Consider the following 26,132-nt stretch of genomic DNA (forward strand, 5'->3'; position numbering starts at 1 on the left):
AGCTCTGGAGTATAATACAGGATGTAACTCAGTATCAGTACAGGATAAGTAATGTAATGTATGTACACAGTGACTCCACCAGCAGAATAGTGAGTACAGCTCTGGAGTATAATACAGGATGTAACTCAGGATCAGTACAGGATAAGTAATGTAATGTATGTACACAGTGACTCCACCAGCAGAATAGTGAGTGCAGCTCTGGAGTATAATACAGGATGTTACTCAGGATCAGTACAGGATAAGTAATGTAATGTATGTACACAGTGACTCCACCAGCAGAATAGTGAGTACAGCTCTGGAGTATAATACAGGATGTAACTCAGGATCAGTACAGGATAAGTAATGTATGTACACAGTGACTCCACCAGCAGAATAGTGAGTGCAGCTCTGGAGTATAATACAGGATATAACTCAGGATCAGTACAGGATAAGTAATGTAATGTATGTACAGTGACTCCACCAGCAGAATAGTGAATGCAGCTCTGGAGTATAATACAGGATGTAACTCAGGATCAGTACAGGATAAGTAATGTAATGTATGTACACAGTGACTCCACCAGCAGAATAGTGAGTGCAGCTCTGGAGTATAATACAGGATGTAACTCAGGATCAGTACAGGATAAGTAATGTAATGTATGTACACAGTGACTCCACCAGCAGAATAGTGAGTGCAGCTCTGGAGTATTATACAGGATGTAACTCAGGATCAGTACAGGATAAGTAATGTAATGTATGTACACAGTGACTCCACCAGCAGAATAGTGAGTGCAGCTCTGGAGTATAATACAGGATATAACTCAGGATCAGTACAGGATAAGTAATGTAATGTATGTACACAGTGACTCCACCAGCAGAATAGTGAGTGCAGCTCTGGAGTATAATACAGGATATAACTCAGGATCAGTACAGGATAAGTAATGTATATACAGTGACTCCACCAGCAGAATAGTGAGTGCAGCTCTGGAGTATAATACAGGATATAACTCAGGATCAGTACAGGATAAGTAATGTATATACACTGTGACTCCACCAGCAGAATAGTGAGCGCAGCTCTGGAGTATAATACAGGATGTAACTCAGTATCAGTACAGGATAAGTAATGTAATGTATGTACACAGTGACTCCACCAGCAGAATAGTGAGTACAGCTCTGGAGTATAATACAGGATGTAACTCAGGATCAGTACAGGATAAGTAATGTAATGTATGTACACAGTGACTCCACCAGCAGAATAGTGAGTGCAGCTCTGGAGTATAATACAGGATGTAACTCAGGATCAGTACAGGATAAGTAATGTAATGTATGTACACAGTGACTCCACCAGCAGAATAGTGAGTACAGCTCTGGAGTATAATACAGGATGTAACTCAGGATCAGTACAGGATAAGTAATGTATGTACACAGTGACTCTACCAGCAGAATAGTGAGTGCAGCTCTGGAGTATAATACAGGATATAACTCAGGATCAGTACAGGATAAGTAATGTAATGTATGTACAGTGACTCCACCAGCAGAATAGTGAATGCAGCTCTGGAGTATAATACAGGATGTAACTCAGGATCAGTACAGGATAAGTAATGTAATGTATGTACACAGTGACTCCACCAGCAGAATAGTGAGTGCAGCTCTGGAGTATAATACAGGATGTAACTCAGGATCAGTACAGGATAAGTGATATAATGAATTTTACAATAAATCCCATTCTGGGCTCTGGCTCGTTCTTCAGGTAGATGATGAATGATCGGAGGTACATCACTATTACCGTGCTGTTTGGGGGTTGTCTGAGCTGAGACGTTGTAGTTTGGGTTATTAGGGGATGTTGTATCACCGCAGCATCCAGTTAGTGATTAGGACTTCATCTCTTATTTTAATATCGTTGTGGATCACTTTAATTGCTGATTTCCCTGTTCTAGAACATATTGTGCTGTTCCTATAATTTAATAGTTACGATGTAAAGAGGATCTAAAGGGTTTAACCGTGTCCTGCCCTGAACGCCTTGTTACTAAAGGACATCAAGAATTGATTCTAGTCCTGATCACTGTTTTGTAGATGTAGAGAAATGTAGTCGATCCCTAGTATGTCCGGTGCGTCGCTGGTACGTGCTTGCTGTATCTCGTGTACGGTGCATATGAATGTTGTTATACTGCAGGGGTCTAGGACTGTTCTGGTGAGGGCGAGTGTGGCGGATATTTTCTGCCGCTGATCTCCTCTGGCTGTGGATTTGCTGCAGATTTCCCCCTTTGCGTTGCTTTGTTTTACACGTGTTGTACTGTGGATTGTCGCAGGTTTTCTGTAAGGTCTCTGCACTGAAAATCTGCGTCAAATCCGGGGGCGTCTGAACATATTCTTAAGGGTATATATTAATGCATTGGTTATTGGGTGACTCTTGGGGTACACATTAACGGGTTTGGTGCTTGGGACATTAGGTGACTATTTTATTTTAAACAACTTTTAAATTGGGTTTTATTAGGATGAGATCGGTCCGTGTGATTAGATGTGAAACGCGAGTCCCGGCCGGATTCTGTATTTTCATGATCTATAAGCGGCGATCAACGTAATATATGGCCGCTCTGATGCTTCATTAATTAACCCCTTATGTCTCGTTAATGTCTCATAACCGCAATTTTATTTTTATTTTATTTTTATAGCAAATTTGACAGGACATGCAGAGAAGGTTGGGATTGAGAACTTTGAGCTCCTGAAGGTCCTGGGCACCGGAGGTAGGTCACCTTCAGAAAAAAACATCTTCGGCATAAGACATCCCATTATTTTGATCCATTACATGGAGCAATGACATTCATACGTTGTGGGTTTATCTTGTTTTGATGGCGTCTTTTTTTTTTTTTAAATTTTTGCGAAACCGCCACATATTAATGCAATCTTAGGCCTGGTGCAAACGGTGGTATTACGTCTGCGAGTTGCACTGAGACATTCTCTCGCAAGTCAATATCCCAGGTCAGATCACGTATTTTCACAATTTCCTCTGATTGGAGTTTTTAGATCACAAGGTCCACGCGGGTTGATCTCTGCTATTTACACCGCTCTTATACAAGCTAAAATGGCTAGTGTTTCGTTGCCGGTGAGGGATAAGTGGGAGGGGGGTCAATAGAGGATCTGTGGGGGGAGGAATGGGAAGACGTAATCTCGTCTCCACTCTCGGTCTCACCGGCGGCAAACAATAAAATGATTCAAATGTCCATAGTTCACCAGAGCGATCTCACTCCGGCGAGAATGTATAAAATGGGTAGATACCCTAGTACTGAATGCCATAGATGCCGTTTTCCCAGATCTGACTTCTGGCATAGGATACGGGACTGCCCAATGGTGTCCTCCTTTTGGGGGGGACGTGATAAAGGTGATTGAGGAAGTAGTGAGGCAGCCGGTCCCCCTTTCACCCAAGTTTTGTCTATTTGGGGTGTTACCTGAAGATCAGTGGCCATATTATATGTGAATCCTTCCACAGGATGGCGCGGACAACCATTGCTCTCAGGTGGATGGACCAACGACCCCTAGGGTGTCGAAATGGAAATCACTGGTTAACTCCATTATCCCCTACGAGCGAGTCTTAGGCCCCATGCACATGAACGTGTTTTTTGCGGCTGCAATTCCCCCGAAAATCCACGGGAGAATTGCGGCCCCATTCTTTTCTATGGGGCCATGCACACGACCGTAGTTTTTGCGGTCCTTGCACGGCCCTGGTCTGCGGTCCGGGCTCATTGAAAACAATGGCGGCGGCTATGTGCATGTCGTGCGACTTGCGGGCACCCTGCGGCTGACAGTCCGCAGCCAGCCGACCCGAAAATCACAGTCGTGTGCATGAGGCCTTATACAAGAAAAGAGGGTGTGTCAGTAAATTCTCTAAAATATGGCAGATCTGGTGTGACTCGGCATGTCCTCGGTATACACCAGGTAGATTCTCTGATTTGAGGGATCACTTGCTGCAACGTTGATGAGAGCTGTTGGAACTACCACCGTTATCTTTAAAGTTTCTATATATTTTTTGGTATATTCTGACATTTGGTCTTGACATTCAATGCCCGATGGGGTGTGAAATATTGGAGATTACAATGTGACCTGCCATGTCGTAACGTTTTGCTATGTTCATGTCGTGTACTACTAACTGTGTATTACTGCTCTTTTTACCACAGACGTTTGTATTGGAATTTTTTTTCAATAAAACTAGTTTAAAAAAAAAAAAAATGTATGGGGCCTCTACTGTACCTCTGTTGGCCCCAATTTCATACAGAGGAATCCTGGCGTGCTCCATCAGACGGAGGTATAAGTAAGGGTATAGCTAGGTACGTATGGCACCTGATGCAGCGATGGACTCCGTGTGCCGCCGTACAGCCCCCTGTGCCCCTGTGCATGAGGTCTAAGATTCTTGGTCACATGTTTCCTAAAATCTTAAGGTGTCAATCCCCTTTAAAAAGCAAAACGCAGCACCAAGTCCCCCTCCAGCTGTCATCCTGACATTTTCTTACAGTTCACACCTCCATATATTGAGTTCTCTGCGTGGGCGGCACATTCGATTGTTCCCTCAATCAATGACACTCAATGTTTATCTAGAAAAATACGCTGATGACTTTCCATAAGATCCAGACCTGATCTATCAAACAAATCAGCCGGCTTATAGATTGCCAGCAGTTCTTTCCTGGAAGGCCTTTTATGTCATTGAAGCTTCATTGCTGTATATTTAGAAAATTCTGCCATCTTCTAATATACTTTGAGTTTCAGTTCTTTGCCTTTTTTCCCCAAGATCTCTGCTTGCTGTCATTGAATGGGTTTATACCCAGAGGGGGGGGGGTTATTTCTCTAACAGTTGGGGGTATCTGCAGGTTTTTAGCCTCTGGGTATAAGAATGTTTCTGTTTACTGACCGCAAGCAGAGGCTTTGAGGATTTGAAACAGAAAGTTTATGATCATTAAGCTTCATGTATACAATACTGGAAACCACCTTTTGTCGGAATTGCAACACATCCCCAATCGTTGCGTAGGAATGGCGTCCGAGCCCGTAGTGGGTTCAAGCTGTAAACTGTACAAAACGAGGCGCGTCGCTGCAGCTCCAGAGTAATATAGTGTTACTCAACCCGGCAGGGGGAAGTCGTCTTTGAGCAGTCACAGATCGTCCTGTCGTCTCTTTCTTCATCTGTTTGTGACTTTGTTGCAGATCTTGTCCACCTAGAAAATAAAGTTATCGCTGCGCGGTGCTATATGATCAAGACCCCGCGGAGAGCATCTTACGTGGCTTGTCTAGTAGTACAGCCCTATAATAAGGCATGTGGATCTGATAGAGTGAGTGATCCTCGGTTTGGGACCCCCTGCATCTATTAGCCAGGGCAGAGAGCTGTTGCCAATGTGGCATCCTTCAATTGAGCCCAGCAATATCAATGGGCGCTGTAACATGGTGCAATGAGGGTCCATTTTTGGCTTATGGTTGGTGAAAATGCATTTAGAAACTAAAAGAGAGGACCGCTGCTTGCTGGGTGACTGGGTGACCGAGAAATGAACTCCATGGCACTAAATATGGCTGACCACTGCAGCCGTCAGACAGCTACTTCCTGCCCACGAGCAAAATAAAGCAGAAGAGCTGAACTTGGCTCTAATCTTTGACTGAGTACTTTATGGAGACGTTTAGTTGGTGCAGGATGATGTAGTCATTGTGACTTGTAATAAACAAATAAAATAACCCCCTTCTCCTTCTTTGTAGCTTATGGCAAAGTTTTCCTGGTACGAAAAATCAGCGGCCATGACTCCGGGAAACTTTATGCAATGAAAGTCTTAAAGAAAGCGACAATAATCCAGAAAGCCAAGACGGCGGAGCACACGCGGACGGAGCGTCAGGTGCTGGAGCACATCAGGCAGTCTCCGTTTCTAGTGACGCTCCATTACGCTTTCCAGACAGACACAAAACTTCATCTCATTTTGGGTAAGGGTCATTTCTTTCTCTTCTTTTATGGCAATACTGGATATTTTTTAATACGTTTACATTATTCCGGTGTCTGCGACCTTCAAAACGAAAAGGAGAAAACCAAACCGAAATGGATCATATAACGAACTGTGCAAGAAGCAAAAAAGTTCTTATCTCCACAAATACATACGAAGGGTTTGGGAACAGCGTGGGCCGCAGTTGCATAGATCCCAATATGGAGGACACTGACCTGTATGGGGGTCACATCTCCAAAAAAAACATATTTTGGGGGATATCGGGTACTTGGTTATATCTGTGTCAGGGAAAGCTGGGGGGTAACCATTGCGGGGCTCGTCACCCAGCTTTCCTAGACTTTCTGAACATGTCTGGTTATCCTGCTCCTAGGCACAAGTAGGCAGATTTGCTGTTAAAGGAATTCTCCATTCAGAACTGATATTCTTGTTATACCCAGTGTAGGGGCGGAGCATGACACAGGGATCTTTGGTGCTCTCTGAATTTCTGTGTCATGCTCCGCCCACTCAGGCTCGGCACTGGGCGGGACACAATGGCGGGAATTTTTAATACGGTCCTAAAATGAGTCGGGCAGAAACTGCTCCAAATAAATCACAATTGTACACGCTGTGCTAAAAAAAAGTTTAATAAAGTTAATTCAAAAATAAATGTGAAAAAAAATGAAAAACCCACCTTACAAATTGCTTTACTATTAAAAAACCAAAATAAAGTAAAAAAGTTACACATATTTGGTATCGCCGCGTCCGTTACGACCCCGACTATAAATCTATTACATTATTTAACCCGCACGGTGAACGCCGTAAAAAATTAAATAAAAAACTATGGAAAAATTGCTGTTTTCTGTGAATCCTGACAAAAAAAAATGCGATAAAAAGTGATCAAAAAGTCGCACCGACTCCAAACTGGTACCAATAAAAACTACAAGTCTAACCGCAAAAAAAAGCCCTCCTACAACTGCATCGGCGGAACAATAAAAAAGTTAAGACTCTTCAAATATGGAGACACAAAAACAAATAATTTTGAAAAAAAAGCGGTTTTACTGTAAAAGTAGTAAAACATACAAAAACTATACAAATTTGGTATCGTTGCAATCGTAACAACCCGCTGAATAAAGTTATTGTGTTATTTATACCACACGGTAAACGGCGTAGATTTAGGACGCGAAAAAGAGTGGCGAAATTTCAGGTTTTTTTCTATTTCCCCCCCCCAAAAAAAAAAAGTTATTAAAAGTTAATCAATAAATAATATGTACCTCAAAATGGTGCTATTAAAAAATACAACTTGTCCCGCAAAAAACAAGACCTTATACAGCTATGTCGACGCAAAAATAAAAAGGTTATAGCTCTTGGAATGCGACGATGGAAAAACGTAAAAAATGGCTTGGTCATTCAGGTTTAAAATAGGCTGGTCATTAAGGGGTTAAAGGGTAACTAAACGTTCAACAAACTTCTGACATGTCAGAAGTTTGGATTGGTGGGGGTCCGAGCACGGAGACCCCCACCGATTGCTAAAACGAAGCAGCTGAAGTGTTCGGGTGAACGCTGAGCCACTTAGTTTCTGTTCGGATTTTTCCGGAAATCCACGGATCTGGCTACGGACTCAATAGAAAGTCTGTGAGTCCGTACTCCGATACGTTTATTCCCAGAAAAAGCCGAACACACACGAAGCGTTTTACCCGAGCACTTCAGCTGCTTCGTTTTAGCGATCACTTGGGGTCTCCGTGCTCGGACCCCCACCAATCCAAACTTCTGAACTGTCACTATGACGTGTCAGAAGTTTGTTGAACGTTTAGTTACCCTTTAAAACACATAAGTTTGGCGCACGCCATGTACAACAGTCGGGAAGTAATTTACAAGAGATTTCCGCACTTGCCTGAAATGAACGCCTGTGATCTAGAGAACTGCGCTGCTTATTACTGGTGGCGTCTGAGGTCTGGCAGGACAAGATATGCCCGTTCTATATCTACTTACTTTGTGCAATCTCGGCATCTTCCCCCTTGTCACCAATGTGTAGACAGATTTTGGTGTGAATGTCGTCAGAGGAGACAACAGATCGGTCAGGTTTGGATTTATAACAAGGTCGGATTGGCCTTCACCTACATTCTCATCATGGTTTTTGTTTTTTTCGTGGCAGCATAAAAATAATTGCAAAATCTTTTCAATATCTGAGTCTGAGTAGTCGGAGAAGAGATGTAGGAATGTACAGCATGGTGGATAGCTTTGTTGGATGAGTAGCAAAGTTACTGATTTATTACATTGAATGCTTGAGAGAATATGACGGGGTAGACGCTGCTCGCCATGACATGATTAAAGGGGTCTTCTCGTGACGACCACCCCTATCCATATTCACTATAGACGTTAAAGAGGGGGTCTTCCACTCAGAACCCCCCCCCCCCCCTCAATTAGCCAGAAAGGAGATATGCTTGGAGGACTGGCTCGTCCATGCATTAGATGGTCGGCCATTGGGTTTCCCCGCTGATGACATCTGATCGGCCGAGGTTGTAGAAGATAAAGTCGGCTTCCATTTAATAAGGGCTCATCCAGTCCAGTAAATGAGGCCAAATCATTGTACAATAAGAAGTTCTGCAATTTTCTAATAGTTTTTGTATTTCACTTCTTCAGCGTGTTCAAGATCTCTGCTTGCTGTCAGTACATAGAAACTCTCTTGCTTACAGACCCAATACCTCTCATAGCTGTGGGCTTGTTACTATTGTATCCAGTCGACTGTACTGAGCTTTTTGCAATAATGTATCCTTGTAGGTAAAGACTTTTTTTGCTTATAGTAATACATTGTAACAAACCCTCAGCAGTGTGAGCAGAACTAGGTCAGGAGAGGTTTCTAAACTTTGCATGTCAACAAGCATTGTCCCATTCACTCACAGCAAGGATAGATCTTGAAAACCGTGAGAGATTGAAACAAAGTCTATTCGTAAGTTGCAGAACTTTTTGAGATACAGGACCGGCCCTTTTGTCATGATCCGCGTGGTTGTTTTCATTTATTTATTTTTCTTTCCAGATTACATTAACGGAGGCGAGCTCTTTACGCATTTATCTCAGCGGGAAAAATTCACGGAGAGTGAAGTACAAATCTATATCGGAGAGATTGTTCTGGCCCTCGAGCACCTGCACAAGGTTTGTTTCGCCACTTGTAATGTATTTACGCGTTTCTGCACTTGTTGGAGCTGTAGGTGCTTCAGGCAGGAGTAGTTGGTTTAGTAATTGAGGAGGAGGATTGCGCTGCTGGGGAGACCGGTTGTAAGTGACTAATGACCGTTCTATTGGCGCATAAATAGCGGCACTTAAGGGATAATTCCACTGCCGCGCCTTCAAATAAAACCGTAATAAATGCCAGGGTAGCCAGTCACGTTCCGCTCAGGTCACCAGTGAGGAGTAGAATAATCTGGATCATTATCCCCGATCCTCGTATCTTGTGGATCCAGAATTCGTGTGATGATTGGAATAGATCATGTCCCACCCCCCTCAAAAAAAAAAAAAAATCATCTTTGAGTCGGTCACTCCTGTCAACAAATCTCTGCCTACCCCCCCCCCATACCTGGGAAAGCTGGGTGACCACTAATATGCCCATCGTTACAGCGCCCAGATGGGTCGTTATCCAACTTTCCTACAGTCCTGAATGCACATGGATCTAGTTCTGAAGGGGTGCAAAAAATGTAATTCTGTCTGAACTCGACTGATACATTGTAGCAAACTATCAGGACCGGAGAGAGGTTTGTGCTGCTGGATACAATTATAACAAATCCTTAGTGATGAATATATATATTTTTATTTTAAATGTTTCCATTCACAGACAGCAAGCAGAGATCTTAGTTAATTGAAGCAAAAAGTATATTCAAAAGCGGCAGTTTTTTTGTATGATACAGTAAAAAAGAAAACTGAAAATGTTCCAAACGCAACAGGTCCAGGGATACCGGCAATGGGTCTCGTGAACAGAGGCGCTGCAGGGGGTAGCACAGTGGGGGTGGGTCAAGCTCTAGGAGTCCGGGCAAAACTCTTTTGCAGCAGTCAAGAAGTATTACAAATAGTCATTTTGTTCATAAAGCGAGAGGCGCAGTTTACAGGCTCACTGGGCGGGTTACCGGAGTCCTGCAGTATATCAGACCAGGGCGTAGCAGGACGGATCCAGATCTTTTCTCCCACAGCCTTTGACACAGTTACACACAAGTCTGATTGTGGCCTGGAGAAGGCGAAAGTTATATTTGCATTGATGAATTTGGGTCAGAGTCGAATATCATGAGCGTACCTGTGTGCACGGAGACGCACGCTGACCGCTGGGGGGCTATAGGACCCCTCTTCCCATATTCAGTGGAGAATATCCTGGTATTTTCCCCTCCTGCTGATTGGGCGTAGTCTAAATAATGCAAAAAATTCAAGAAGTAAAATGTGAAGGAAGGACGAGTGCCGCGGGGATGATGATTCCAGAACTTTCTGCTGTTACCGTTTTGTTTTCACAGCTGCATGGTGCAGATCAGTGTCGTACAAATGTTCCAGAGCCGAAGGTTTCCTTGTTTTCTGTAAAGAAGCTCAATCATTGTATCATGAAAAGTTTTGCAACTTTCTAATTTACTTTGTTTCATTTCCTCACCATTGACAATATCTCTACTTGCTGTCAGTGAATAGGGAGATTCTTGTTTGCATCCAGAGGTAGAAAATCCTCTACATACAGAATTCTTCTCACAGCTGAGTTTTCTACAATTGTTTCCAGTCTAGACAATCTTTTGTAAAATAAGATTGATACTTTAACTGCACCGATACATTGTAGCGAATGATCAGGACAGGAGAGGGATTTGTGATGCTGCTTTATTTGGTTTATAGAGGATTGTTTAGACTTGTAACAAACCCTCAGTTGTGAGAAGTATTCGGTCTGCATGGATCTCCAGCTTCTGAATGTTAAGAATAATTGCGCACATGTTGTTATCCAGGTTTTGTCGTAAACTGCGACATAAAAGCAGCAAATCGCAATGTGCAATAAAATGATGCAAAGAATGACTACTGTTGTCGTCCCTTGACAAATTTGGCAGGTGGTTGTGCTCCCCTAGGAGATGTATTTTTAGTTAAATTTATTAATTGGAGAAACTGAAAATGACGCAATTTTTGTTTTTGCACATTTTACGCCCGTTAAGACACCTCAAAATGCACCAAATTTATTAAGAGGCGTTCAAGATTAAATATAGTGCAAATCAAGCCTACAAATTCCTTTACTAAGACTGGTGCAAGGTACGCCAGTCTTGGTAAATGCAGGCTAGTGTTTCTATTCACTGACTGCAAGCAGAAATATTTGAAAATGTTGAAGAATTGAATCACAAGTATATTAGAAAGTTGTAGAAACTTTTTCTTATGCAGTGATGAAGCTTTAAAATCCATTTAACTAACATAAGTAGCGATCTGTGTCATCGGGGGTACAGGAGATACAATGATCGGAGAGAGATTTGCGCCCGCTGTAGCGCGTGCATTTTTCATGTAGGTTCCTTACAGCGGCCTCACAAATAGAAGACTTTGCATTTTCTGTTTTGTTTTTTTTCCCTGGAGGATTTATTGCTGTTTATGTGCTGGATGCCGGACTGATCCCCGGCTTCTCCATTCATCTCCGCGCAGTTCTCGGCTGTAAACATCTCACAGGAACGCGAAACTCCTTTACTTTTCCTTCTCTTGCAGCTGGGGATAATTTATCGTGATATCAAACTCGAAAATATCCTCCTGGACGCCAGCGGCCACGTCGTCCTTACAGACTTTGGTCTCAGTAAGGAGTTTCTGTCGGATGAAGTAAGTTGCACTAGTCCTTCGTTCCAGTTTCATGGTAATTTTTCATAGTTTTTAGGCTTTTTCACGTTTTTTTTTTTGTTCAGAAATAATTTACATTGAAGGAGTTGACGGTAAAAAAAAAATAATAATTCTGTATATGTTCAGAAACCTCAAAAGCCTAAACCTAAAATGTAAACAAAGTAGGCCTGCAATAATACAGTAAACCGAAGGCAGGAAGGAGGGGAGGAGGGATATGCAGCTGCAACGTCAAGGGTATGTTCACACACTTAACAAAAAACGGCTGAAAATACGGAGCGGTTTTCAAGGGTAAAAAGTTCCTAATTTTCAGCCGTTTTTTAAGCAACTTGCGTTTTTTTTAGCTGTTTTTCTATTGCGTCGATGAAAAATGGCTCCAAAAACGGCTCAAGAAGTGACGTACGCTTTTTACGAGGTGTTTTTTTTTTCGTAGCCATTTTTAAAGATGGCCGCGTAAAAAACGGGAACGGAACGTAATTTTTTCCATTGAAAACAATGGGCAGATGTTTGCAGGCGTTCTGCTTACAATTTTTCAAAACGGCTGAACATAGCCCCTGTGAACATACCCTAAGACTTCACCAGAGTAAGGAAAAATATCAGACCAGGAAGAGCCTATAAGAAATCATGCAAGGAAAAGTAATCCGATTACCGCCACGCAAAGGGATGGAAAAGACGCAGAATATGCAGATTACACAATCACAGCTGCCTGGAGGGATTGGGATGATTATTTTGTAACGATCTGTGCTAGCATTATCTCCGATGTTACCGTCATGGTTTCCATGTCTGTCGATACATTGTTGCTAGTAGTTGATGGATTGATGCAAATAACTTTTTTTAAAAGTTAGATTATAATCCGCTCATTTAATCCTCTGAGTCCTGCTTGGGGTTTGCAGCAGTAGGTGGTAACTTTTTAAAAGTCGGCAGAAATAAATGAGACCGGGTTCAGCGTTGTCGCTTCACCGCCTGCCTGAGCCGATACCTCAGCATGATGGATGTCATTACCGTATGATACAGTATTATAGAGGGGATGGAAACATGGCGGACGGAAGCGCCGCACTGCGTGTAATAATAGTAGTATGCCGGTGCCGATACTGAGATACAACGACTACGTACGGTTCACTCCTACGGGTGATCAAAACCGACAGCATGTAGAAAATATTCTCAGTGTCCGGAGATCAAATGAACCATTTCTTTACTTTTAGAATGAAAGAGCCTATTCCTTTTGTGGGACCATAGAATATATGGCGCCGGAGATCGTCAGAGGGGGAGATTCTGGGCACGACAAGGTAAATACTGGCACTTAGTGAATGGACATGTATATTCTGCAAGTAAATGGATAGGCTGCTCTCTAGTGAATGGATCGGCTGCATTCTCAGTGATGTCACCGCTGCTCTCTAGTGAACGGATCGGCTGCATTCTCAGTGATGTCACCGCTGCTCTCTAGTGAACGGATCGGCTGCATTCTCAGTGATGTCACCGCTGCTCTCTAGTGAACGGATCGGCTGCATTCTCAGTGATGTCACCGCTGCTCTCTAGTGAACGGATCGGCTGCATTCTCAGTGATGTCACCGCTGCTCTCTAGTGAACGGATCGGCTGCATCCTCAGTGATGTCACCGCTGCTCTCTAGTGAACGGATCGGCTGCATTCTCAGTGATATCACCGCTGCTCTCTAGTGAACGGATCGGCTGCATCCTCAGTGATGTCACCGCTGCTCTCTAGTGAACGGATAGGCTGCATCCTCAGTGATGTCACCGCTGCTCTCTAGTGAATGGATAGGCTGCATCCTCAGTGATGTCACCGCTGCTCTCTAGTGAATGGATAGGCTGCATTCTCAGTGATGTCACCGCTGCTCTCTAGTGAATGGATAGGCTGCATTCTCAGTGATGTCTCTAGTGAATGGATAGGCTGCATCCTCAGTGATGTCACCGCTGCTCTAGTGAATGGATAGGCTGCATCCTCAGTGATGTCTCTAGTGAATGGATAGGCTGCATTCTCAGTGATGTCACCGCCGCTCTCTAGTGAATGGATAGGCTGCATTCTCAGCTCAGCAAGCAGAGATCTTGAAAATGGTGACAAATTCGAACACGTTGCATAGTAGAAATGTGCAGAACTTTTTATTTTATGGTGATTAAGCTTTATTTACATAAAAACAAGAAAAACTTTTCACATATACAGACCCGCTCTTTACATTATTTTGGTTTCTGAGATCACGTCTTTCTGCCATCGTTCTGTTTCAGGCTGTCGACTGGTGGAGTTTGGGGGTCTTGATGTATGAACTGCTGACGGGAGCGTCGCCATTCACTGTAGATGGAGAGAAGAATTCACAAGCCGAAATTTCTAAGTGAGTCCCACACTAATAGGACGGATTTGTCTTCTTCTTTATTCAGTGTCCTGTAAGAATAGAAAACATGAAGGCAGAGGATTGCTTTATACTTGATGGCAGAAATAACTTGTATTACTTTTATTTGCTATAGAAGGTAATTTGTGCACTGCCCCTATCCCATAGTCGTGTCCTCATCCCTCTCCTGAAATGCTCTGTGCTGCTAGGAACCCTGCTCCTTCCACTATGTATTTAAATCTGTTAGTCCCCAAAATCTCCATCCTCCTCCTCCTTCACTGCTCCTGTCCTATGTTATCCTGCCCCCACCCCACTCCTGAAATACTCTGTGCTGCTTGGAATCTTGCTTCCCTGACTATTTAACAATCTGTTATTTCCCACTAATCTCTATTCTTCTACTTTTTCCTTTCCTGAAATACTCTGCATCTGGGACCCTGCCCCATCCACTTTGTAACACTCAATTTCTGATCTCCCACTAGTCTCTCTCCTGAAATACTCTGTGCTGATGTGTTCCTTCTCACTCATTGTCTCTCCTAACGAAAAAACAATCCCATAGATTATTCAGCCTAGTCATATGTCTTCAGTAATATCCCTTTAATTATGACCTGGAGTCTGAGACACAAATACAAATGTCGTTTGTTTTTTATACAGGAGAATATTAAAAAGTGACCCGCCCTATCCTCCGGAGATGAGCGAGGGGGTGAAAGATCTTATTAGAAGTCTCTTAATGAAAGATCCTAAAAAGCGACTCGGCTGCGGTCCAGCTGGCTCCGATGAAATTCAGAAACATCCTTTTTTCCAGGTGAGTAATGTTTGGTAGAACGTGGCTGCCTGCCAGTGCAGGTGGAGCGCCATGTATTGTAGAGTGCAGTCTTTGAGGTGTTGTACAGCAGAGGACCTGCATAACAATTTCATTTTTTGCTCCAGTTATGCAATCAGGCCACCATATTCCATCAATCTGCCCTCAATCCTATCAATCGTAACGGAGCGTTTTGGACTTTTTTTGCTTGTATATGAAACATATTTAAAATTTGAGTGCAAAAATTTTGAGCCTGGCCTGTTTTTTCCTTTGCTCTGCTATTTAAGAAAGTGTATATACTCTCCCCCATGCCTGCCCACATATCCCATAATGCTGTTCTCAAGACTCTAAGCCAATCAGATGTCTTCCCGCTTTTGTTCCGCCTCCCCTCTCGCAGCGTGCAGGCTCATTAACACCAAGCAAGATATAGAAATTGCAGCTGCATCCCCCTCCTCCCTGTCTATTTACTGTATTAATATAAATAGATTTATGGGAGATCCTGCAGGCGACTATAAGGTGAGGAGGAAGATGACACCTAATAAAATATATTGCACCGTTTTTTATATAGCCCCTTATTATACATTTCAGACCCTGAATTGGGAGAATTTAGCAGCAAAGAAAGTCCCTGCTCCATTTAAACCAATCATCAAGGACGAGCTGGACGTGGGGAATTTTGCAGAAGAGTTTACAGAAATGGATCCCACTTACTCTCCAGCCGCTCTTCCCATGAACGCTGACCGGATATTTCAGGTACCCGAGACTTGAACTTGGCACATTGGGGGCTCTGCATGGCTGCCGGCTCTACACGGGTGATATCGTGACCCTCAGAGCTAATCCTCTCATTGCTCAATGGGCTCTGCGGAGTCACAGATTGGAGTTTCCTTTTAACGAGCTGCAGAATATGACGTGCGGTGGGTGAAATCTCCAGCAGTGCACCTCCGGTTAACACTATTGATTTGTAAACTGCAAATACCTTTTCTTTTTACTGTATGGACAACCTATTATAGCAATTACAGAAGTAGAGCGTCCGGTGGATTATTATAATAGGAGCTTAAAATCTAAAGCTGCCGCCTGTACTGATTGCTGCCTAATATATGTGCAGGGCTTGGCGCTTGTCTTGCTAATCTATGTTGTTAAGTTCAAGAGCTGAGCCACAGCAGCACCCCTGTGTAAGAACTGCGGCCGCCCCTGTGTAAGAACTGCGGCCGCCCCTGTGTAAGAACTGCGGCCGCCCCTGTGTAAGAACTGCGGCCGCCCCTGTGTAAGAACTGCGGCCGCCCCTGTGTAAGAACTGTGGCCGCCCCATTCACTTTGTTATAATACTAGACACGGTGCTTGGTTGGGAGGGGGACAGTGTCCAAAAGGAGTCAGAGCATCTTAGGTCTCGGGACCAGTGGGAATCCCAGCAGTTGGACCGGACAATGAGTTACATATACTGGTGATATACATTGTTGTCTATGGAGACACTGAACAAGCAAGAAATGCTGGGGGAGTTCTGCTCTGAAGACTGCAAAATAATGAGTGCATCTCTGGAGTATAATATAGGATATAACTCCAGGATCAGTACAGGATAAGTAATGTAATGTATGTACACAGTGACTCCTCCAGCAGAATAGTGAGTGCAGCTCTGGAGTATAATACAAGATGTAACTCAGGATCAGTACAGGATAAGTAATGTCATGTATGTACACAGTGACTCCACCAGCAGAATAGTGAGTGCAGCTCTGGAGTATAATACAGGATGTAACTCAGGATCAGTACAGGATCAGTAATGTAATGTATGTACACAGTGACTCCACCAGCAGAATAGTGAGTGCAGCTCTGGAGTATAATACAGGATGTAACTCAGGATCAGTACAGGATAAGTAATGTATGTACACAGTGACTCCACCAGCAGAATAGTGAGTGCAGCTCTGGAGTATAATACAGGATATAACTCAGGATCAGTACAGGATAAGTAATGTAATGTATGTACATAGTGACTCCACCAGCAGAATAGTGAGTGCAGCTCAGGAGTATAATACAGGATGTAACTCAGGATCAGTACAGGATAAGTAATGTAATGTACACAGTGACTCCACCAGCAGAATAGGGAGTGCAACTCTGGAGTATAATACAGGATGTAACTCGGGATCAGTACAGGATAAGTAATGTAATGTATGTACACAGTGTCTCCACCAGCAGAATAGTGAGTGCAGCTCTGGAGTATAATACAGGATATAACTCAGGATCAGTACAGGATAAGTAATGTATGTACACAGTGACTCCACCAGCAGAATAGTGAGTGCAGCTCTGGAGTATAATACAGGATATAACTCAGGATCAGTACAGGATAAGTAATGTAATGTATGTACATAGTGACTCTACCAGCACAATAGTGAGTGCAGCTCTGGAGTATAATACAGGATATAACTCAGGATAAGTCATGTAATGTATGTACATAGTGACTCCACCAGCAGAATAGTGAGTGCAGCTCTGGAGTATAATACAGGATGTAACTCAGGATCAGTACAGGATAAGTAATGTAATGTACACAGGGACTCCACCAGCAGAATAGGGAGTGCAGCTCTGGAGTATAATACAGGATGTAACTCGGGATCAGTACAGGATAAGTAATGTAATGTATGTACACAGTGACTCCTCCAGCAGAATAGAGAGTGCAGCTCTGGATTATAATACAAGATGTAACTCAGGATCAGTACAGGATAAGTAATGTCATGTATGTACACAGTGACTCCACCAGCAGAATAGTGAGTGCAGCTCTGGAGTATAATACAGGATATAACTCAGGATCAGTACAGGATAAGTCATGTAATGTATGTACACAGGGACTCCACCAGCAGAATAGTGAGTGCAGCTCTGGAGTATAATACAGGATATAACTCAGGATCAGTACAGGATAAGTAATGTATGTACACAGTGACTCCACCAGCAGAATAGTGAGTGCAGCTCTGGAGTATAATACAGGATGTAACTCCGGATCAGTGCAGGATAAGTAATGTATGTACACAGTGACTCCAACAGCAGAATAGTGAGTGCAGCTCTGGAGTATAATACAGGATATAACTCAGGATCAGTACAGGATAAGTCATGTAATGTATGTACACAGTGACTCCAACAGCAGAATAGTGAGTGCAGCTCTGGAGTATAATACAGGATATAACTCAGGATCAGTACAGGATAAGTCATGTAATGTATGTACACAGTGACTCCACCAGCAGAATAGTAAGTGCAGCTCTGGAGTATAATACAGGATGTAACTCAGGATCAGTACAGGAGAAGTAATGTAATGCATGTACACAGTGACTCCACCAGCAGAATAGTGAGTGCAGCTCTGGGGTATAATACAGGATGTAACTCGGGATCAGTACAGGATAAGTAATGTAATGTATGTACACAGTGACTCCACCAGCAGAATAGCGAGTGCAGCTCTTGGGTATAATACAGGATGTAACTCAGGATCAGTACAGGAGAAGTAATGTAATGTATGTACACAGTGACTCCACCAGCAGAATAGTGAGTGCAGCTCTGGAGTATAATACAGGATGTAACTCAGGATCAGTACAGGAGAAGTAATATAATGCATGTACACAGTGACTCCACCAGCAGAATAGTGAGTGCAGCTCTGGAGTATAATACAGGATGTAACTCGGGATCAGTACAGGATAAGTAATGTAATGTATGTACACAGTGACTCCACCAGCAGAATAGTGAGTGCAGCTCTGGAGTATAATACAGGATGTAACTCAGGATCAGTACAGGATAAGTAATGTAATGTATGTACACAGTGACTCCACCAGCAGAATAGTGAGTGCAGCTCTGGAGTATAATACAGGATGTAACTCAGGATCAGTACAGGAGAAGTAATATAATGCATGTACACAGTGACTCCACCAGCAGAATAGTGAGTGCAGCTCTGGGGTATAATACAGGATGTAACTCGGGATCAGTATAAAATCAGTAATTTCATGTTTTTACAAAGTGACTCATCTTTTTAAGTAGATTAATTCTGTACATTAACGGTAATATGGTGATCGGATGTGACTGTACATTTATATAGTGTGCTCTATTTTAACACAAGTGTGAATGAATTCCTTATAAATGTCATGAAACGCTGCTGTCCCTCGGGCACTGAGCAGTAAAGACCAGCACTGTGTAGCTCTGCTACATCTAGATAAGTGAGAGGTTAGACTTCGTCAGACTTCTTTGCTGCTTTGGGTTGTAATGCAGTTGACACTTCTGATCCCTCGTTTAATTAAACAAAGGCCGACGTGTTTTATTACGATGTATTTGTGCAGCGTTTGGCGTCTCTGAAGACGTCTGAATGTTTTCACAAGTGCAGGAACAGCTGCAAAGTATTTTTATCCTTTTATTTTTACCGTCCGTGTTCTATGTACACACGTGGTGATGGCACAGCGTGCTCTGTAAGCCCCCCGAGCTTTTCATGGTCACGTCCCCCATATTGTGCATCCCATTCTTCATCTCCAGACTATTGCAGACTCCTGGCTGTGACTTGTAGTAATATTTACTTCTCCTCTTATTTGCAGGGTTATTCCTTTGTTGCTCCTTCCATCCTCTTCAAGCCAAATGCTGCCATCGCTGACACTGTCCAGTATCACCTGGGAACCGAGCGTCCAGGGGTCACAAACATAGCAAGGAGCGCAATGATGAAGGTACTAGTGCGGACGTCATTCGTTAATATTACACACCTAAGCTGCTGCAGAACCTCTTTCTAAAGAGTTGGCGAAAACCTCATGTCAGTCACTGATTGTATAACGTGAAATGCTTTTTTTGTAAAGTAGGGGTCTGCAGCAGCGGAAGCGTTACGAAGCCAGCCGCGGTGCACCCCGCTAGTGCCTGCCACGCTGCTTCCCTGGTGTCAGTTACAGCCCCATTGACAGCCAAAATACTACCCCAATATCAACCGTAGTGTTCTCTCGATGGTCCTGGCCCCCAATGCTAGCCAGAAAGCACCCCTAGTGTCAGTCGTAATGCGTCACTGTGCCAGCCACATCAAAGGGGCTAGCTCACCAGACATTGGTGTCATATCCTTGCGATGTGCCACCAATGTCCGGCCGCTGTGACAAGAAGAAATGGCAGCGGAGCTAGCAAACACTATACCATTTCACCTGCCGCTAGCTCCACGCCAGTAGCAGCATTAATGACCATTAGGCCTGATTCACACGACCATATTACGTCCGTAATGGACGGACGTATTTCGGCCAGAAGTCCCGGACCGAACACAGTGCAGGGAGCCGGGCTCCTAGCATCATAGTTATATACGACGCTAGGAGTCCCTGCCTCTCCGTGGAACTACTGTCCCGTACTGAAAACATGATTACAGTACGGGACAGTTGTCCTGCAGCGAGGCCGGGACTCCTAGCGTCGTACATAACTATGATGCTAGGAGCCCGGCTCCCTGCACTGTGTTCGGTCCGGTACTTGCGGCCGAATTACATTCCATCCATTACGGACGTAATATGGTCGTGTGAATCCAGCCTCAGGCTGGATTCACACAAGCATGCCGTTTCTGCGCAGGCAAAAAAGTGGCGTTTTTCCTGCGCGAAAGGCACTTAACAGCTCCGTGGGGCATCAGCATATAATGCGCGGCTGCATGATTTTCTCGCAGCCGCCATCTTTATGACACTCCATTTGGATGTTTGTAAACAGAAAAGCAGGTGGTGCTTTTCTGTTTTCATTCATCCTTTTGACAGCTGTTGCGTGAATCAAGCTGGTCGCACGGAAATGCTTCCGTGCGGCATGCATGGTTTTAACGCACCCATTGACTTCAATGGGTGTGTGATGCGCGAAAAACGCCCAAAGAACGGACATGTCGTGACTTTTTTTCAGCGGACTCACGCGGAGTACAAATCCTGCACATGTCTGCACGGCCCCATAGACTAATATAGGTCTGTGCGACGCGCGTGATTTTGCACGGACGTATATCCCGTTCGTCTGAATAAGCCCTTATAGTCACATTCTGGGTCAGGCAGATCACCAATAGTGCGGCCTACAGAATTGTCATCCAACTTTCCAGACTCCTGAATGGCAAAACTGCCTAGACATCACCGCTACCCATCCATATCACGTTGCCATTCAGGAGACTGGGAAAGCTGTGTCACAGCTGCTGTGAGATCCGCCTGAGTTTTCCTGTAAAAAGATTACGAAGCAATTGTGAATGTATTCTAGAAGCTTCACGCGATCGCCTGGTCTTCTCAGTAGCCGCACGTTTTACTTTGCTCTGATGTTTTCTCCCGGCTTCGCTCTTGATCATCTTTTTTTTTTTTTTTTTTTCTCCTGCAATTGACGTTCCAATATTTTTCCCTCCATGTTAAGTGCTGACTTGTGAACTGCATGCCATTCATTTCCTGGCAGGACTCCCCCTTCTATCAGCACTACGAGCTGGATCTGAAGGAGAAGCCTTTGGGCGAGGGAAGTTTCTCCATCTGTCGAAAATGTTTGCACAAAAAAACCAACCAGGAGTACGCTGTGAAAATAATCAGCAAACGGTACGTGGCCGAGATGCTGCAAAGCTCCATGTGAGCGAGGGACGGAATTATTACACGCACGGCCGGGGGCGGTCTGGTCAAGGCATTCACTTTCCAACACAATAATAGATGAGACACGAGCAAGGGGGGCGGGGGTCAATAGAAATGTAGCCACGTCTGTTGCCATGTAACAAAAAAATATCCTCTTATGCAGCAGAATATTTAAAGCCTTATCTATAGTAACATGAATTTCCCGTACAACCCCCTGCTTATATTTATCAAGGCCATTCACACAAATCGTATTTGACTAGATTACAGTGTATGTCCATTATTTATCACAATTTTACAGTTAATTTATAGAATTACATAGAAAGAAAGCGAAGTCACTGTGTAAATACATTACATCACTTATCCTGTACTGATCCTGAGTTATATCCTGTATTATACTCCAGAGCTGCACTCACTATTCTGCTGGTGGAGTGACTGTGTACATACATTACATTACTTATCCTGTACTGATCCTGAGTTACATCCTGTATTATACTCCAGAGCTGCACTCACTATTCTGCTGGTGGAGTCACTGTGTACATACATTACATTACTTATCCTGTACTGATCCTGAGTTATATCCTGTATTATACTCCAGAGCTGCACTCACTATTCTGCTGGTGGAGTGACTGTGTACATACATTACATTACTTATCCTGTACTGATCCTGAGTTACATCCTGTATTATACTCCGGAGCTGCACTCACTATTCTGCTGGTGGAGTCACTGTGTATATACATTACATTACTTATCCTGTACTGATCCTGAGTTACATCCTGTATTATACTCCAGAGCTGCACTCACTATTCTGCTGGTGGAGTCACTGTGTACATACATTACTTATCCTGTACTGATCCTGAGTTACATCCTGTATTATACTCCGGAGCTGCACTCACTATTCTGCTGGTGGAGTCACTGTGTACATACATGACATTACTTATCCTGTACTGATCCTGAGTTACATCCTGTATTATACTCCAGAGCTGCACTCACTATTCTGCTGGTGGAGTCACTGTGTACATACATTACTTATCCTGTACTGATCCTGAGTTACATCCTGTATTATACTCCAGAGCTGCACTCACTATTCGGCTGGTGGAGTCACTGTGTACATACATTACATTACTTATCCTGTACTGATCCTGAGTTATATCCTGTATTATACTCCAGAGCTGCACTCACTATTCTGCTGGTGCAGTCACTGTGTACATACATTACTTATCCTGTACTGATCCTGAGTTATATCCTGTATTATACTCCAGAGCTGTACTCACTATTCTGCTGGTGGAGTCACTGTATACATACATTACATTACTTATCCTGTACTGATCCTGAGTTACATCCTGTATTACACTCCAGAGCTGCACTCACTATTCTGCTGGTGGAGTCACTGTGTACATACATTACATTACTTATCCTGTACTGATCCTGTATTATACTCCAGAGCTGCACTCACTATTCTGCTGGTACTGATTGGAACATAATGACTCCAGCAGCAGAATATTAAATATATTTTTACTCTTTATGTCTAATTGTATTTAGGATGGAGAGTAATACCCAGAAAGAAATAGCAGCAATGAAGCTGTGTGAAGGTCACCCAAACATCGTTAAGTTACAGGACGTCCACCATGACCAGGTGAGTGAATATTGTCATCTTCTGAGTTGAATGAACTGTGATGAGTAAATTAATGGGGAAAAACAATTAGAATTCAGTGAAGCTTTATCATAAAACTGATCTGATATTAATCGTCTATACTCAGGATACACATCAATATCACAGACCCGGAAAAGTCCTTTTTAAGCCTCATTTACATAAAATTAAAAGCTTATAGAAAAGAGTGGCCGATATCAATCACAACTATGGAGGTAAATGTCAGCCTCTCCCCCCCAGCCTGAAATGGCTGATAACAGGGAGCAATAGACTGTATTAATCTGTCCTACAGTCGGTCTTTCAGCATAGATAGACTTTTTAGGTCCGGTGTCCCTTTAATTGCAGATCACGACGATGTCCTCAGCGGTTTGTGCAGGTTTTCTCACCACTTCTCATTTTCTCAGCTTCACACGTTCCTCGTGATGGAATTATTGAAAGGAGGGGAATTATTTGAGCGCATCAAGAAGAAGAAGTCTTTCAGCGAGTCGGAAGCCAGCCACATCATGCGCACTCTGGTTTCGGCAGTCAGCCATATGCATGATGTGGGCGTTGTACACCGAGACCTGAAGCCGGAGGTACCGTCATGTGTTTTATTCAGCAGCTAAAGACGTAAATCTGATGAACCAGCAAATCCCATCTATAAAGGTCCAACGTTATCATAATATTTCATAATAGCAGTCGGAGCGCCGATTTTCTAATACGGAGCTCCAAATCCCCTGCATAGACCTAGAGCTGTAAAAGTTCTGCCTGCAGCCGCCACTAGGGGGAGCTCCCTGATACATCCATTATACTATACATACATACATTATATATACAGCTTGCATTGAGCTCCGTAATAAATCTGGATGTAGATCTGTATTCCTTTATTTAATAATTGATTTTTCTTGTTTTTTTTTTGTTTTTTTTGTTTTTTTTTTCTCTCTAGAATTTTCTTTTCAGTGATGAAAGCGACAATTCTGAAATAAAAATCATAGATTTTGGGTTTGCGCGGTTAAAACCACCAGATAACCAGCCCCTTAAGACCCCCTGCTTCACTCTGCATTACGCCGCGCCAGAACTCTTGAACGCCAATGGTTACGATGAGTCATGTGACCTCTGGAGTCTGGGGGTAATTTTAGTAAGTTTTTATTTTTTTATTTGAAATCTTGTATCCCCCTCCCGCAGTTTCCTTATACGTCTGGCTGGAGTCGGCTTGGATGATTATTGTTTTTCGGCGGCGTGCCGATGTATGATATCATGGGGTTACATTTTTGATCTGATGGCTGATAATATGGGGGGCACCGTGACAGCCACTTATATGGGGAGCACCCTAATAAACTGCTGTTATGTAAGCACCCCGGCTACCACTATTATGGGGGTACCCTGGATGTGATAACCTAAGTTGCTATCTAGATACAGCTTTCAGAGCTCCCGAATAAAATTGTAAAGTTTGATCAAATTTGTCGTTCATTAAGTTTTTAAGGTACTTTTATTCCAGACTTTATTGTAGCCCCAGACAATATGGCCATCAAACCAAAAAGTTTGTGCACCCCTCATCTGTAGCCACTTTTAAGACTAGATACTTTTATTGCAAAATATCCGGTAAATCTGAAGTTTGTCTCAAAGGGGGTTGTCGAGTCTCTACTTGCTGGAAGGGTCCCTCGAAAATATTCTGATCACAAAGTTTTCTCCTGCTGAGACCCCCAGCGATCAGCTCTGATCTGTTGGGAAATCTGTCAGCAAGTGTTCAGTTTCCCTGCAGCTCCTCCACAGGAGAAATGAAGTATTACACATTGTCCATTCATATCAATGTGTTGTCTGTGTAATACAGGGCAGGTCCTCCAGAGAGGGAGATGGACGCTCTTTGTAACCGCTCTCCACTCTGATCAAGAGATGAGGATCATGAACTGAGGACCCCCCTCTATTACCCCAGAATTCACTAATGGGGTGTATGACAATGTGTTTTCTAAACTGGACAATCCCGTTAATACGTATAAGTAATGGTAAGCAATTATTCTTCTCAGTATACAATGCTGTCGGGTCAGGTGCCTTTCCAGTGTCACGAGAAGACCCTGATGTGCGCCAGCGCCGAGGAAATCATGAAGAAAATTAAGCAGGGCGACTTCTCTTTTGAAGGGGAAAGCTGGAAAAACGTATCTCAGGAGGCGAAAGATTTAATACAAGGTACAAATCCGACTACATTGTGTCCTGGAAATCAAAGTTGCAGATCTGACCCCGGCCAGGAAATACGTCGTCAAATCAGGAATCTGCAACTAAAAGTGTCTGCCCCTGCGCCATCACTGACCGGAGTCCTGTACTGTCTGGTAAAGGTCAGAACGCTGATGTCACTGTCACTGCAAATAAATCTCCCAGACCCCGCAGTGCCCCCCACAACTGACAGTAGATGGTTTGTATGTGTTGGGGTCGGATATCCATTATGTAGCTGTATTGCATTGCCATAGACCATAAGCAGGTCATACTACACTACTACCACTATTATCACTACTACTACCACTATTATCACTACTACTACCACTATTATCACTGCTACTACTACCACTATTATCACTACTACTACCACTATTATCACTACTACTACCACTATTATCACTACTACTACCACTATTATCACTGCTACTACCACTATTATCACTACTACTACCACTATTATCACTACTACCACTATTATCACTACTACTACCACTATTATCACTACTACTACAACTATTATCACTACTACCACTATTATCACTACTACCACTATTATCACTACTACCACTATTATCACTACTACCACTATTATCACTACTACTACCACTATTATCACTACTACTACCACTATTATCACTACTACTACCACTATTATCACTACTACTACTACCACTATTCTCACTACTACTACTACCACTATTATCACTACTACTATTACCAATATTTCTAATACTACTACCACCACTATTATCACTACTACTACTATTGCCAATATTTCTACTACTATTATCAATATTTCTACTACTACCAATATTTCTACTACTACTACTACCACTATTATCACTACTACTACTACTACCACTATTATCACTACTACTATTA

The 26,132-nt window shown here is 43.2% G+C and overlaps 1 protein-coding gene across 2 annotated transcripts in view; it reads left to right on the forward strand.

Moving 5' to 3' along the window:
* RPS6KA5 (ribosomal protein S6 kinase A5) overlaps positions 1-26,132 on the forward strand; it is a 43,635-nt gene that overhangs the window by 8,543 nt on the left and 8,960 nt on the right. For both annotated transcript variants that reach the window (XM_075844348.1, XM_075844347.1), the window contains exons 2-15: positions 2,649-2,720; positions 5,707-5,925; positions 8,956-9,071; positions 11,613-11,720; positions 12,938-13,021; positions 13,974-14,077; positions 14,726-14,876; positions 15,462-15,623; positions 19,421-19,546; positions 21,249-21,382; positions 22,952-23,045; positions 23,465-23,635; positions 23,986-24,177; positions 25,064-25,223. In XM_075844348.1, the coding sequence (XP_075700463.1) occupies positions 5,769-5,925; positions 8,956-9,071; positions 11,613-11,720; positions 12,938-13,021; positions 13,974-14,077; positions 14,726-14,876; positions 15,462-15,623; positions 19,421-19,546; positions 21,249-21,382; positions 22,952-23,045; positions 23,465-23,635; positions 23,986-24,177; positions 25,064-25,223 (1,759 nt within the window). In that variant the 5' untranslated portion in view covers positions 2,649-2,720; positions 5,707-5,768. The remainder of the gene's footprint in view (positions 1-2,648; positions 2,721-5,706; positions 5,926-8,955; positions 9,072-11,612; positions 11,721-12,937; positions 13,022-13,973; positions 14,078-14,725; positions 14,877-15,461; positions 15,624-19,420; positions 19,547-21,248; positions 21,383-22,951; positions 23,046-23,464; positions 23,636-23,985; positions 24,178-25,063; positions 25,224-26,132) is intronic.

The sequence above is a fragment of the Rhinoderma darwinii genome, chromosome 12 (assembly GCF_050947455.1).
Source record: "Rhinoderma darwinii isolate aRhiDar2 chromosome 12, aRhiDar2.hap1, whole genome shotgun sequence".
In the NCBI taxonomy this organism is placed as follows: domain Eukaryota; kingdom Metazoa; phylum Chordata; class Amphibia; order Anura; family Rhinodermatidae; genus Rhinoderma; species Rhinoderma darwinii.